Source organism: Aspergillus campestris (assembly GCF_002847485.1).
Source record: "Aspergillus campestris IBT 28561 chromosome Unknown P168scaffold_14, whole genome shotgun sequence".
NCBI lineage: Eukaryota > Fungi > Ascomycota > Eurotiomycetes > Eurotiales > Aspergillaceae > Aspergillus > Aspergillus campestris.
Genome location: NW_020194349.1, coordinates 226,098 through 237,202, shown reverse-complemented (window position 1 = coordinate 237,202; position 11,105 = coordinate 226,098). Strand labels below are relative to the sequence as shown.

Genomic DNA, 11,105 nt, shown 5'->3' with positions numbered 1-11,105 from the left:
CCCCCGCGGGTGTCATCATGCTTGCAGATCTTGGTCCCCGGACGCAATGCCATAAGTCATTCTGCCCGATCCCGCAACTATGACCTCCGATAAACAAACCCCCCCTCTCGCCAAACCCTTCACGCCAACCCTCAGTGCCGCCTTTCATCGCTCCACCAAACCCTCCTTGACGCCCTTGACGCCGAAACTAGCCTCTCCAGGGGGGTATCGAACTCCCAAACGCTTGATCCCCTCCGAACAATACCCCTCGTCCGCCCCCTCCAGACAGGAGACGGACCCGGCCTTCCTGAATGCCAATATCACCCCGCGATCGGGCTCGCGAGTTAGTAGGCGCGATGGTGGTCCCTCGCCGGGATATACCCCGTCGGGTCGACCGTTCTCGCCGCAGCCCTCGTTGGCAAACTCGACCGTATCCCATGCGTCCAATCCGGGGTATCGATCAGATAGGAGTCCGGTGCGGGCGGCCGGTCGACTGGAACCCGCAAGGACCGGCAGGGCCAAGACGCTGACGGCGGACTCGCAACAAAATTCGCGACCAAGCTCAGTGTCGGAGCATTCGTCCCCCCGGTTCTTCCATGCCTCGGACGCGCGGTCGACGCACCCCGCCGAGGTCGAGCCGCGGCCCCGGGTACCCCCCAAACCGGCCTCCCCCGCCACGTTTATATATGCCAACGGTAAACAGGAGCGTCCGTCTGGGGAGGAACAGGCGTCTACCCTGCCCGTGGTGAAACGGCGCTCGATTTCCACGGGCCAGCCGCGTTCGGTGGTGAATGGACCACCGCCGTGCCCCTCCCCCCGACTGCGTTCCGCCCAGCTGGAGTCGAACCTGCGACTGTCCGACAGCTTTACCTCACAGACGAGCTCGCAGGAGGAGTGTGACCCAGTGGGGCCGATGCAAGGGCCGCCGATAAGCCATCTGGCTCGACCCAACCCCATCAGACATTTGAAATCGTCCAGCTTGGACTCGGGCACGAGTGGTACGTCCCCGCGGGAGGGCCTGCGGCCCAGCCCCATCATCGTGTCGCCATCGGATCCCCGCGTCGACGCGGACGCCCTGGCGTCGGAGCCCCTGCCCGGAGGGCGACCTCGGATCTTGAGTAATGGATCCACAGCCTCGGTCGACACCCATGCGTCGCCACAAAGTCCCCAGAAGTCGGACAGCAGTGGGCCGAACGACGCGGTGGGCAACGCCCGAATCGGACGGAAGATCATGGATCTGGAGATCAGCAACTCCTCGCTCCTGGCCATCAACCGGACGCTGGAGCGCGAAATGCGCAAGCAGCATGCGGAGCTACGACGCTACCGCCGTCTCAGCCGCTCCGGCCGTCTCTCCATGGTGCCGTCGACGCGCTCGGTGTCTGGGGCTTCTCTGGGAGTCATGACCGAGGTCGACGAAGTCAGCGAGCTGTCCTCCGTCCGGTCTCCGGACGACCTGTCTGAATCTAGTGACGAGGAGTCCATGCCGGATGAAGGCGTAATGAGCCCGGGCTCCTTGGCGGACCACGACGCGCGACACCGCCCTCAAGACGAGAAACACTTCTTTGTCGATCTAGCGAAGCACCAAGAGCTGCTGGGTGATAGTCAGAAGATGAACCAAAGCCTGAAGCGGTGTCTAGGGTGGACGGAAGATCTGATCAAGGAGGGCAAGAGAGCCCTCGAGTATAGCGTGCATGTTAACGACGTCAAGCTGGGAGGGAGAGTCCTCTCGCCTGAAGAACTGTACGAGGTCGGGGAAGGTGCGCAGGGCCTGCTGAGTCCGTCCAACGCCGACGAACCGACCATTTCCGATACGGAATCATTTGACGATCACGACGAGACTTGATACATTATTATTCTATCTTCTTGCCTCGTTGGCCTTTTAACACAACCACCCACCCATACACACACACCACCTACCTACTCATACATACGCACACACGCCTATCTCTTTTGTCTACAATCTCCCGGTATCCCCGGCTCACTCGTTCTACCCAGAGCCTATCATTACGACCCGCTACCACGGCAGGCCTGGTCGGGATTAATCCGCTGGAGCTAACTTTTTGCACTCCTTTCCATTTCCGACTCGACTTAATGTGTGACCCGCTGCAATAGACGTGGCCCAGTCAACTAATCTATACCATGGCACCTCGACCTGCTAGATACCCTTTCCGCAACTCCTGTTTTGATATAGCCATAGCCATTGCCATACCCATTACCATGTGTGACGATATGTTTTAATACCACGGATTTGAACCCTAATCATACTTATTGAGTGCTTGCGTATGCTTCCGCCGTCCCGCTGGTCATGCTGAAGTCATGGTTGTAGCTGCTTTTTTGGGTAAAAGCTTTGCTGGTAGGGAGATCTTTGGGTGATGTAGGAATGAGTGGTGGATGCTCTCATTGTAGGTACCTGGTTTATTCTTTCCATCGTTTCTCTATCTTCTATCCTCATCTCCTGTCGTCGTCTTCTCCCCCTCATATCTCCTCTTATTTTCTGTCCTTCAGCTATATCCTCATCTTCTGGTGTTCATATCTCTGCTTATCTTCTGCCCTTCATATCTAGTCTCATCTTCTGCCCTCCGTCTTCCGTCCTCATCTCTTCTATCCTATACCCGTGGGCACCGTCCTCAGCTCACTCAGCCAACCATCTCACTATACCATATAGTCTTCCTGTCCTATATTCATCTGCTCATCATGCCTTTCCCATCAACCCCAACCTCCCACCCACGGAGTGCCGCCCCTTCTAGCCCCTTACCCTACACCCGCTCCCGCACCCAAAGCAGCGATACCCACCTCACTGCTTCGGAGACGCAGAGCTATTGGGGAGATGTACCTCCTGTTCCTCCCAACACTCCAAATGTATATAGCCCTCCTACTGCTTTGGAGACACTGAGCTACTGGGGGGATGTACCTCCTGTTCCTCCCGGCACTCCAAATGAATATAGCTCTCCCACTGCTTTGGGGTCACTGAGCTACTGGGGAGATGTACCTCCTGCTCCTCCCGGCACTCCAAATGAATTCCCCATTGATCAACCAGATCCAGAATCTTCTACACAACCAAGCAGACCTTCCAGTGATATCCACTCAGAGAGTGACAATGTTAATCTTGACACATCTCCAGCCTCTCAATCACAGCAAGACAGTGAAGCGCCTGCGAACGCGACTGAGGATGATCACTCAACCGATGATGATCTATCTGAACTAAATGATTCATTCCATGCTGTCAACATCGCTGTTGTTGTCGTCGGGCCGGGTTATTCTGGCCCAATACCTCCCCAGATGGATCCTCCCACTCCTCCGGCTACTCCCCCGGTTCGTGGTCTTGGTCCTCCTACTCCGCCGTTGACTCCGCCTTGATAGTTGGTTTTCTTAACCTCATACATATGGGGGATGTTTATACATGTGTGTGGTACCTCTACAGATAGAGATTTGAAAAAGTGACTGACATGGCTACTGTTAGATATGGTTTAACCTTCGCTGAAAGAAATTTCGTGGCGACATCTTTACCCACGATTGTGCAAAGATACAATACCGTGGACAGACACATCTCGACAGACAAACCTCCCTCTACATCTCGGACATTACGCGAGCCGACTCTTCAACGCTCTCAAGCCATGCCCCTTCTCGCAGCTGGTCTTGTGTCATAAACAGCTGTATATATACGATCAATCCTATAAACACATATAGGATATATAGTTTGGCTTTGACTATTATTGGTGGATGTCTTAAAACCCTTGTCCTGGGTACTATGGGAAAGGATTTGGTGTGATCTTATCCCGATATAACCATCTTCTGCGGTCTTGCAACTATTGGTGCTATTGGGGTTATTGTGATTTTGTGATTTCTATTGAGAGACCCAACAGGATGGTTTATATTGGAAGGTCTGAGGGTATAGGATTGGGTTTTATTCTACCTTGTCTCTATTTATGTTTTTATTGAGCTTCTCACTGTATATATACTATGTTCTTCTCGTTATAACACAGTTTGACCGGTCAATTGATATTATTGTTCTATTATATTATCCCAGAATTGCAAACGTCCATCTCTTCTTTTGAAAGGAGGTGTACGGAAAACTACTCAGGCCGTCCATCCCCAACCTGCTCCCCCTCATGATACTTCCCAAAACAAGCCTTCTCAAACTCCGCCTCCTCCTTAAGCGTCTGCACACCCCTCACGAACCCCTTAATAGGACAGAACGCCCCCTTCGACCCCTCCTCACACCCCTTGACCGCATCAACCGGCACAGGCGCCCCGTTCAGCACGAACCGGATATACGACTGCGTGTGCTCCTCGCTTAGGTCGGGGTTCCTGTAGATCGCGCCGTCGAGTTCTAGCTCCTCCTGCGCGGGACACCTCCAGATCTCGGAGATGAGGTGCGCCCCGAACGGGGTGACCTCGTTGAGGCGGAATGTCCGCGGTACGGCGTGAGACACTGTGTCTGGGAGGCCCTTCGGCCCGTATCGGAAGTAGTCGATGCCCAGGGCGGCTAGCACGGCGACGATGACGTTGTCGTGCGACATGTCCATGAAGAGCGGCTGTGTGTCGGGCAGCGGGAACGTGTGCGGGTTGCCGTCGATGGTGGTGTTGATGCTTGTTTCTGGGGTGGTGATGAGGTGGTTTTGCAGTCGGGCGGCGAGTTCCAGCACGTAGCCGATGCCCTGGGACCGGCCTGTTGGCGACCCGAAGCCGTAGTCGCCGTAGAATTGGAGGTCTACGTTGTACTCGAAGTCTTGCCATTCTTGTTCCGTGAAGAGGCTGCAGAATGTGGAGCTGCCTAGGGCGGCGTACTCGTAAGGACACATGTTCAGCATGGCGAGGATGTCGCTGTCGTCGAGGTCGAAGTCCGCGGGGAGGTACGGAGACAGGCGCTTGATGGCCGCTTTGGTGAAGCGGGGGATGAATCGCTCCGCGGAATTGTTGCTGCGTTTGTTAGTAGACTTGGGGGTATGGTGGGTGAGGTTGGCTCACCCCTCTTCGATGTCGCCGGGGCAGGCTTGGTCTGCGGCCAATGTGTTGTTGTTGACCCCCTTGCCTTCGTGGGTGATCACCAAATCGTACTGTGAGTAGGAGTTGTTGGCGCCGGTGTTGCCAAAGAATCCGCCTGTCCGTGTTAACATTCATCAAGACGAAAGAAAGAGAATAACATACTCAGCCACCACCGCGCACTCTCCAGAATCCGCGACTGATCGGTCGTTCGGAAAATCGGCTTGGGTCGGTCGGTCCCATTCGGGAACACATTCAGCGACTCATCCCACGCCGCCTGGCCTCGTCCGGCGTGGTACAGCAACCGGCCGTAGCGCGACCAGATGTTGGCACCCGAGGTGGCCTCGGTCGCCGCTCCCGTCGGGAGCAAGAGATCCTCACCCAGCAGGTACTCCCAGTCATTCAGGAAGGAGAGCGGACCGTGTCCGATTTTGCTGGTCTGGTGCTTGTGCTCGTAATTCTTGAGCTTCTTCGCGAACGCCTCCATGCCCCCGCCGTCCAAATCGCTCTCTGTCGGGTACCGCTGTGCATGTCGGTGGAGGACGTGCGCCTGCGTCAGTTCACACCCGCGCGGCATGCCCTTGGGCTCCGAGAATCCGGGAGCATCCTGGTACGGAGACAAATTGGCCCAGCTGCGTGTTATGTCGAACCCCGACGGAAAGGTTGTTCCAGTCGGGTCTGCGGGCGCGGCTGCGCTGGAGCTGGAAGTGGGGTGCGCGGAGACAGGGTCCAGCACTGCAAGCAGGCCAACCAACGCGGTGGAGGACGAATGGCGCATCTTTTCACTACTCTCTGGTCTTTTCCCCCGGGAGTTGAGGTTGAAGAGAAAGAAAAACGGGAATAGGGAGACGAGGGGTGTTGCCTACCTTACATAACGAATCGGACCGCTCAGACGCAAGGGCCCACCGGTGGCTTAGGATCCCCGTTTCCATCTGAGGCGAGAGAACCCATCAGCAGTAAGGTTCCTTCGGGTAAGAGGAGACTAAGTCTCCGGTTTCCATTGTGCCTGGCGGTTCTTGCCGATCGGCCTATCGTCGGGCTTTCGACCCATCCAAGCATTTCTCGGCGGAAACGAAGCTTTGCGGCTAGTGTCGCCCCCTGGTCTTTTCCCTTTTCTTTTCACTTTTAGCATGTGGCAGCGAGGTTCAGCTAGTCTCAGTAAAACATTGATCTTAAGAGGACCGAGGAGTGAGCGTTTCCTGCAACCGGCGTGCGACTAGCTGGATTGGTGTATGACTTTCGTCTCGAGTTAGGCTGTATATATATATTAGTGCGAGACGGGTAGAACGGGCTCTGGTTGGAAGTACTACGAGAATGTGACGATGGTCCAGTGTCGATTTATCATGAGCAAGACGAAGATGAGAAGGAGTTATCGAAGAAGAGGGAGGGGGGGGGGAATAAGAATAAAAGATCACATGTTCTGATGCCTGGGGCTGGAACAAGGCCTCTAATAGCCCATCAAGCATATACCTAACACTGCTATTGAATTACTCTGTATGATATATATAAACTGTACAAACGATCAGGATTGTTCTAATTAACTGTACGGTAACATGCACATTCTCCAACACGAATCGCTACAGGAAGCAAATGCCCACGCAGGAATCACCTATCCAATGATTCATGACGAGCAAGGGACAAAACATATCAACGAGGACGAGACAACAGCCTCTTATTCCGCCTCGTGATGCTCTCCATGCTCGTGGTGATCATGGTCATGGTCGTGCTTCTTGCCCTTCTTCTTCTTCTTCTCCTCCTTGCCCTTCTTCTGCATCGCATCCGTCATCAACTGCTCGAACGCCATGTAGTCACCCTCCTCGTCGGGATCACGTTCGGCCTGTACGGGTTAGCATATACCGAATAGGTGGAATAAAGGAAGACATACCATAGAGTAGATATTACCCGCCAGGAGCATCGCATTCGCCCGCTCAATGCGCTTGTCCAGCTTGACGCGCTTGTCTCCCAGGACGTTGTCGCACACGTCGCGCAGCACGCTCTGGATCTCGAACTTGCTGCCCCGCCACGCGGCCGCCAGGATCTTGCCCGTCACGCGCTTCTCGTACTCGGCCTTCTTCTCGTCGGTCCAGTCCTCCCCGCCCTGCTCCTCCATCTTGGCCATCTCCTCCATGGTCATCTGCGCGTCGATCGCCGTCGAGATGGTCGTCCACGTCTCCTTGGCCAGCGTGCCCTTGTCCTTCAGTCGCGAGAAGAACCCGGAGATGCCGAGGAATTTCTGCGACTTGAGGAACGAGGTGGCCTTCTGGGTGTAGGTGGCGCCCACGGCGTGCAGGATCTCCAAGCCAAAGGACTCCATCTTGAGGTTCTCCACCTCGAGACGGATCTTCTCCTCGAAGGCGCGGGTGACATCCTTGCCCTTGTCGGTCTCGGTCCACACGCTAATCTTATCCACAAGCTTCGCCGTCAGCGCATCGACACGCTCCTCGCGGGCCTTCTTCCGTTCGTTCTCGTAGGCGGTCAAACGGTCCTGCTGCTCCTTGGTCAACGAGCCCTTCTTCTTCTCCTTCTTCCGCAGCTCCTTCTCTTCAGGGGACAGTCCAGCTGCCTCCATCCGCGCTTCCTCCTCCGACTTGTCCATGAGGGCCTGCTGGCCCAGACGGCGACGGGCGGGGCCGGTGCCGGAACCCGCGTCGGAATCGACCGGGGCCGCCGCAGCCGGGGCAGCCGCGGGGGCCTCCGCCGGCTTACTGTCGGGCTGGGTGCTCGACGACGCCGCGGTCTCTTCGGCGGTGTGACCGGTCTTGGTCTCCTCGTCGTGAACGTGCAGCTTTTCCTCGGCCGACGCGGCGAGCTCGTCCTCCTCCATCTGTTCCATGGTGATATCCATCGTGGCGGTCAGATCCTTCATCAGGGAGATTTCACCGATGAGGTCGACGAACGCGCTGCCACCGAAGATCATGCTGAAGAACTCGGACGGGTCCTCTGCTCAAAGTCGTTAGTTCCCACCCCGTACAAACCAACTGACAGTATGCGTACCGAAACCACCACCCGGAACCGACTCTTCCTTGCCAAACTTATCATAGCGCTCTCGTAGCTTCTCGTCGCTCAGAACCTGGTAGGCCTCTCCGATCTGTCATACCAGCGAGTCAGTACATATCCATGCAGAAAGTCCTGCTAAGGCCAGGCCAATCGACCAGGGTCGCATACCGCTTGGAATCGCACGTGGGCGGTCTCATCGCCGGGGTTCTTATCTACAGACGGTTAAACAGACTCTGCGACAGACCATAAAGACAAGCGCACCAGGGTGAGTCACGATGGCCAGTTTGCGATAGGCCTTCTTGATCTCCAACTGGGAGGCCGTGGGAGGCACCCCCAGGGCCTCATAGTAGGCGGTGTCGGCGACCATGGTAGCCACAACAACAGAGGATTGCGGGACGGTGTGCGCCAGGAAGGTCGTGGCAATCAAAGGATAAAATGAAGTAAACCAATATGGACACGACGCCAAATAAAAAAGATAACTCAACCTAGAATCCGATCGGGGCTGAGCACAGGGTCAGACGGTGAACACAAGTCAAGAATTTTGTTCTGCCTGGCGATAAATTTGCGGCGGTTTCGTCATGGCGGGGAGTCGCAGCCTCGGATGCCTGATTGTAGGTGCCTGGGGTGTCGATACGGGATACGGTAATACCGGGTCACAGCGCCGGTGCTCCGGTACGCCTGCCTCGATCAGGCAACAATCGGCCTCGTTTGAGTCCAAAAACTGTTTTTTTCTTCTTCTCCGTTTCTCTTTTTTCTCTTCTTCTTCCATTCTCTCCTCCAACACACAATTTTCTTTTCTCCCTTTTCCCTTCTCCTTTTTCTTCTCTATTCCTCTTGATACCCCAATATCCCTATTACTCTCCTAATTCTTTTCTCATTTTACCCCTATTATCATCACCGCCACGTGTCCTCTATTCCTCTCTCATTTCTCTCCCCACTTGTTCGCACATTCTCCGTGTATCCCAGCTGTCGACTGCGTCGCGATCCCTGCTGGAAGGCCTGTTTAGTGCCTCTGATCATCCCAATAATCCTTCTACCCCGTCTGTTGTTTTATTATAACGACTTATATTTAATTTCTTATTCCCCATTTGTAATAATATCCCCCCCTTGACCATCATGGTTTCCCCGTTGAGCGTCATCTACTACACATTCCACCCCAACGAGTTGAGGAATATCTTACAATGGTTGGTACCCGTCTTGATCCCTTTTGAATGAAGAGAAAAAAACTGACCGAAGCTGTTGATGATAGGAAAGTCTGGCACAATCCTGTCCATGAGCGTAATGTGGCCAATGAGACGGAGACCCAGAAGACGTGCTTCAAGTTCCTCGATTTGACCAGTCGGAGCTTCAGCGCGGTCATCAAGGAGTTGCACCCGGAGTTGCTGTTGCCCGTGTGTATCTTCTACCTGACGCTGCGCGGGTTGGACACCATCGAGGATGACACCTCAATACCCCTGGAGACCAAGGAGCCGCTCCTGCGGAACTTCAAGGACTTCCTCGAGCAGGATGGCTGGAATTTCACCGGGAACCGTCCCGAGGAGAAGGACCGTGAGCTGCTGGTTCAGTTTCACAATGTCGTCACCGAGTTCAAGAACATGAAGCCGGCCTATCAGGCCATTGTCAAGGACATCACCGACAAGATGGGCAACGGCATGGCCGACTACTGCCGGAAGGCTGCCCTCGATGATGCGAGCGTCAAGACCACCGTGGAGTACGACCTCTACTGCTACTACGTCGCCGGTCTGGTGGGCGAGGGGCTGACCCGCCTCTTTGTCGAGGCCGAGTTTGGCAACCCGGCCTTGCTCAAGCGGTCTCAGCTGCACAAGTCGATGGGCTTGTTCCTGCAGAAGACCAACATCATCCGTGACGTGCGGGAGGACAATGACGATCAGCGACGGTTCTGGCCCAAAGAGATTTGGTCCAAGCACGTCAATGACTTCGACGATTTGTTCAAGCCGGAGCACCGCGAGGCGGCGCTGAACTGCAGCTCGGAGATGGTCTTGAACGCGCTGGAGCACTCGGAGGACTGTCTGTTCTATCTGGCTGGCCTGCGTGAGCAGAGTGTGTTCAACTTCTGTGCCATCCCGCAGTCCATGGCGATCGCCACACTGGAAAAGTGCTTCCGCAACCCGGCCATCTTCGAGCGCAACGTGAAGATTACCAAGGGTGACGCTTGCGAGCTGATGAGCAAGTCGACGCAGAATCTGCGGATCGTCTGCGAGGTCTTCCGCCGATATGCGCGCAAGATTCACGCGAAGAACACGCCCAAGGACCCCAATTTCCTGAAGATCAGCATGGCTTGCGGACGTGTAAGGCTTCCCGTGATCCATCATTCCACATAACCGTGCTAATTCGTGCAGATTGAGAAATTCATCGAGACTATCTTCCCGTCTCAAAACGCCCAAGACGCCAAGCTGCTAGTCAAGGGCGAGCTGTCAGAAGCCGACCAGAAGAAGGCGCAAGAGGAAGCGGAGACGCGCCAGGACCTGTATTTCATGATGTGCCTGATGGGTACCATTGTGCTTGTTATCTCGGTCATGATGGTATGTTGCGTTCTATATCTCTTACGGGCGGTGGCTAACGTTCCCAGTTTGGTGTTGCCTGGTACTTCGGTGCTCGATTCGACCTTGCCTTCAAGGAGCTCCTCAACGGGAATTTCCAGAAGCCCGCACATATTGGTGAAGTGCGAGACGAGCTGTAATGTTACGGAGCTATGATATGTGGCATTTACGTTCAGGGGTCTGTACATGTAGTATATTTTATACCACCCATCCATGCCATACTAATTTCCTCGCCCTTCCCTTCCCTTTTCTTTTCTCTTGACCAACTCTGGTCGTTGCCTCTGCCCGCTAGCACGGATGTCAAATTGCTATCCAGTCCTCTTTATGACTGTGGTTGTGCCGAAGAAGTGCTGAAATTGAAGTCTCCAGCGACGTACTAGATTTATGTCTTGCATCATTAACTTGATGCCATGTCATACATCCATTGAAGGAACTGGAACATACGTAATTCACTGTAGAAATTGAATGAATTGATTAATGCTTTATCATACAATATATCTACCAAGTAGATGAGATTTGTCTCTGTCGTAAACTACAAATACTAGTGATATAAATCATCAAAAAAAGCACTTGCCGTGTTGAAGC

The 11,105-nt window shown here is 54.6% G+C and overlaps 5 protein-coding genes across 5 annotated transcripts; 3 read left to right on the top strand and 2 right to left on the bottom strand.

Moving 5' to 3' along the window:
• Nucleotides 1-79: 79 nt before the first annotated feature.
• Nucleotides 80-1,822, top strand: P168DRAFT_243958 (uncharacterized protein; the record flags this gene model as incomplete). The annotated part of the gene is made up of 1 exon (XM_024833897.1): nucleotides 80-1,822. The coding sequence occupies one exon, from the start codon at nucleotides 80-82 to the stop codon at nucleotides 1,820-1,822; it is 1,743 nt and encodes a 580-aa protein (XP_024689074.1).
• Nucleotides 1,823-2,673: 851 nt separating this feature from the next.
• P168DRAFT_307415 (uncharacterized protein) lies at nucleotides 2,674-3,639 on the top strand (the record flags this gene model as incomplete). Its single annotated transcript, XM_024839104.1, has 2 exons — nucleotides 2,674-3,381; nucleotides 3,440-3,639. One exon carries the CDS (start codon nucleotides 2,674-2,676, stop codon nucleotides 3,334-3,336), a length of 663 nt encoding a protein of 220 aa, XP_024689073.1. The 3' UTR covers nucleotides 3,337-3,381; nucleotides 3,440-3,639.
• A 413-nt stretch (nucleotides 3,640-4,052) lies between these two features.
• Nucleotides 4,053-5,740, bottom strand: P168DRAFT_285163 (histidine phosphatase family protein; the record flags this gene model as incomplete). Its single annotated transcript, XM_024836183.1, has 3 exons — nucleotides 4,053-4,899; nucleotides 4,948-5,080; nucleotides 5,128-5,740. The coding sequence occupies 3 exons, from the start codon at nucleotides 5,738-5,740 to the stop codon at nucleotides 4,053-4,055; spliced, it is 1,593 nt and encodes a 530-aa protein (XP_024689072.1).
• Nucleotides 5,741-6,474: 734 nt separating this feature from the next.
• Nucleotides 6,475-8,326, bottom strand: P168DRAFT_259906 (DnaJ domain protein; the record flags this gene model as incomplete). The annotated part of the gene is made up of 5 exons (XM_024834645.1): nucleotides 6,475-6,799; nucleotides 6,848-7,902; nucleotides 7,957-8,050; nucleotides 8,128-8,171; nucleotides 8,221-8,326. The coding sequence occupies 5 exons, from the start codon at nucleotides 8,324-8,326 to the stop codon at nucleotides 6,635-6,637; spliced, it is 1,464 nt and encodes a 487-aa protein (XP_024689071.1). The 3' UTR covers nucleotides 6,475-6,634.
• A 416-nt stretch (nucleotides 8,327-8,742) lies between these two features.
• On the top strand, nucleotides 8,743-10,996 carry erg9 (bifunctional farnesyl-diphosphate farnesyltransferase/squalene synthase). The gene is made up of 4 exons (XM_024834644.1): nucleotides 8,743-9,143; nucleotides 9,209-10,268; nucleotides 10,320-10,502; nucleotides 10,550-10,996. Exons 1-4 carry the CDS (start codon nucleotides 9,076-9,078, stop codon nucleotides 10,658-10,660), a joined length of 1,422 nt encoding a protein of 473 aa, XP_024689070.1. The 5' UTR covers nucleotides 8,743-9,075; the 3' UTR covers nucleotides 10,661-10,996.
• Nucleotides 10,997-11,105: the final 109 nt, after the last annotated feature.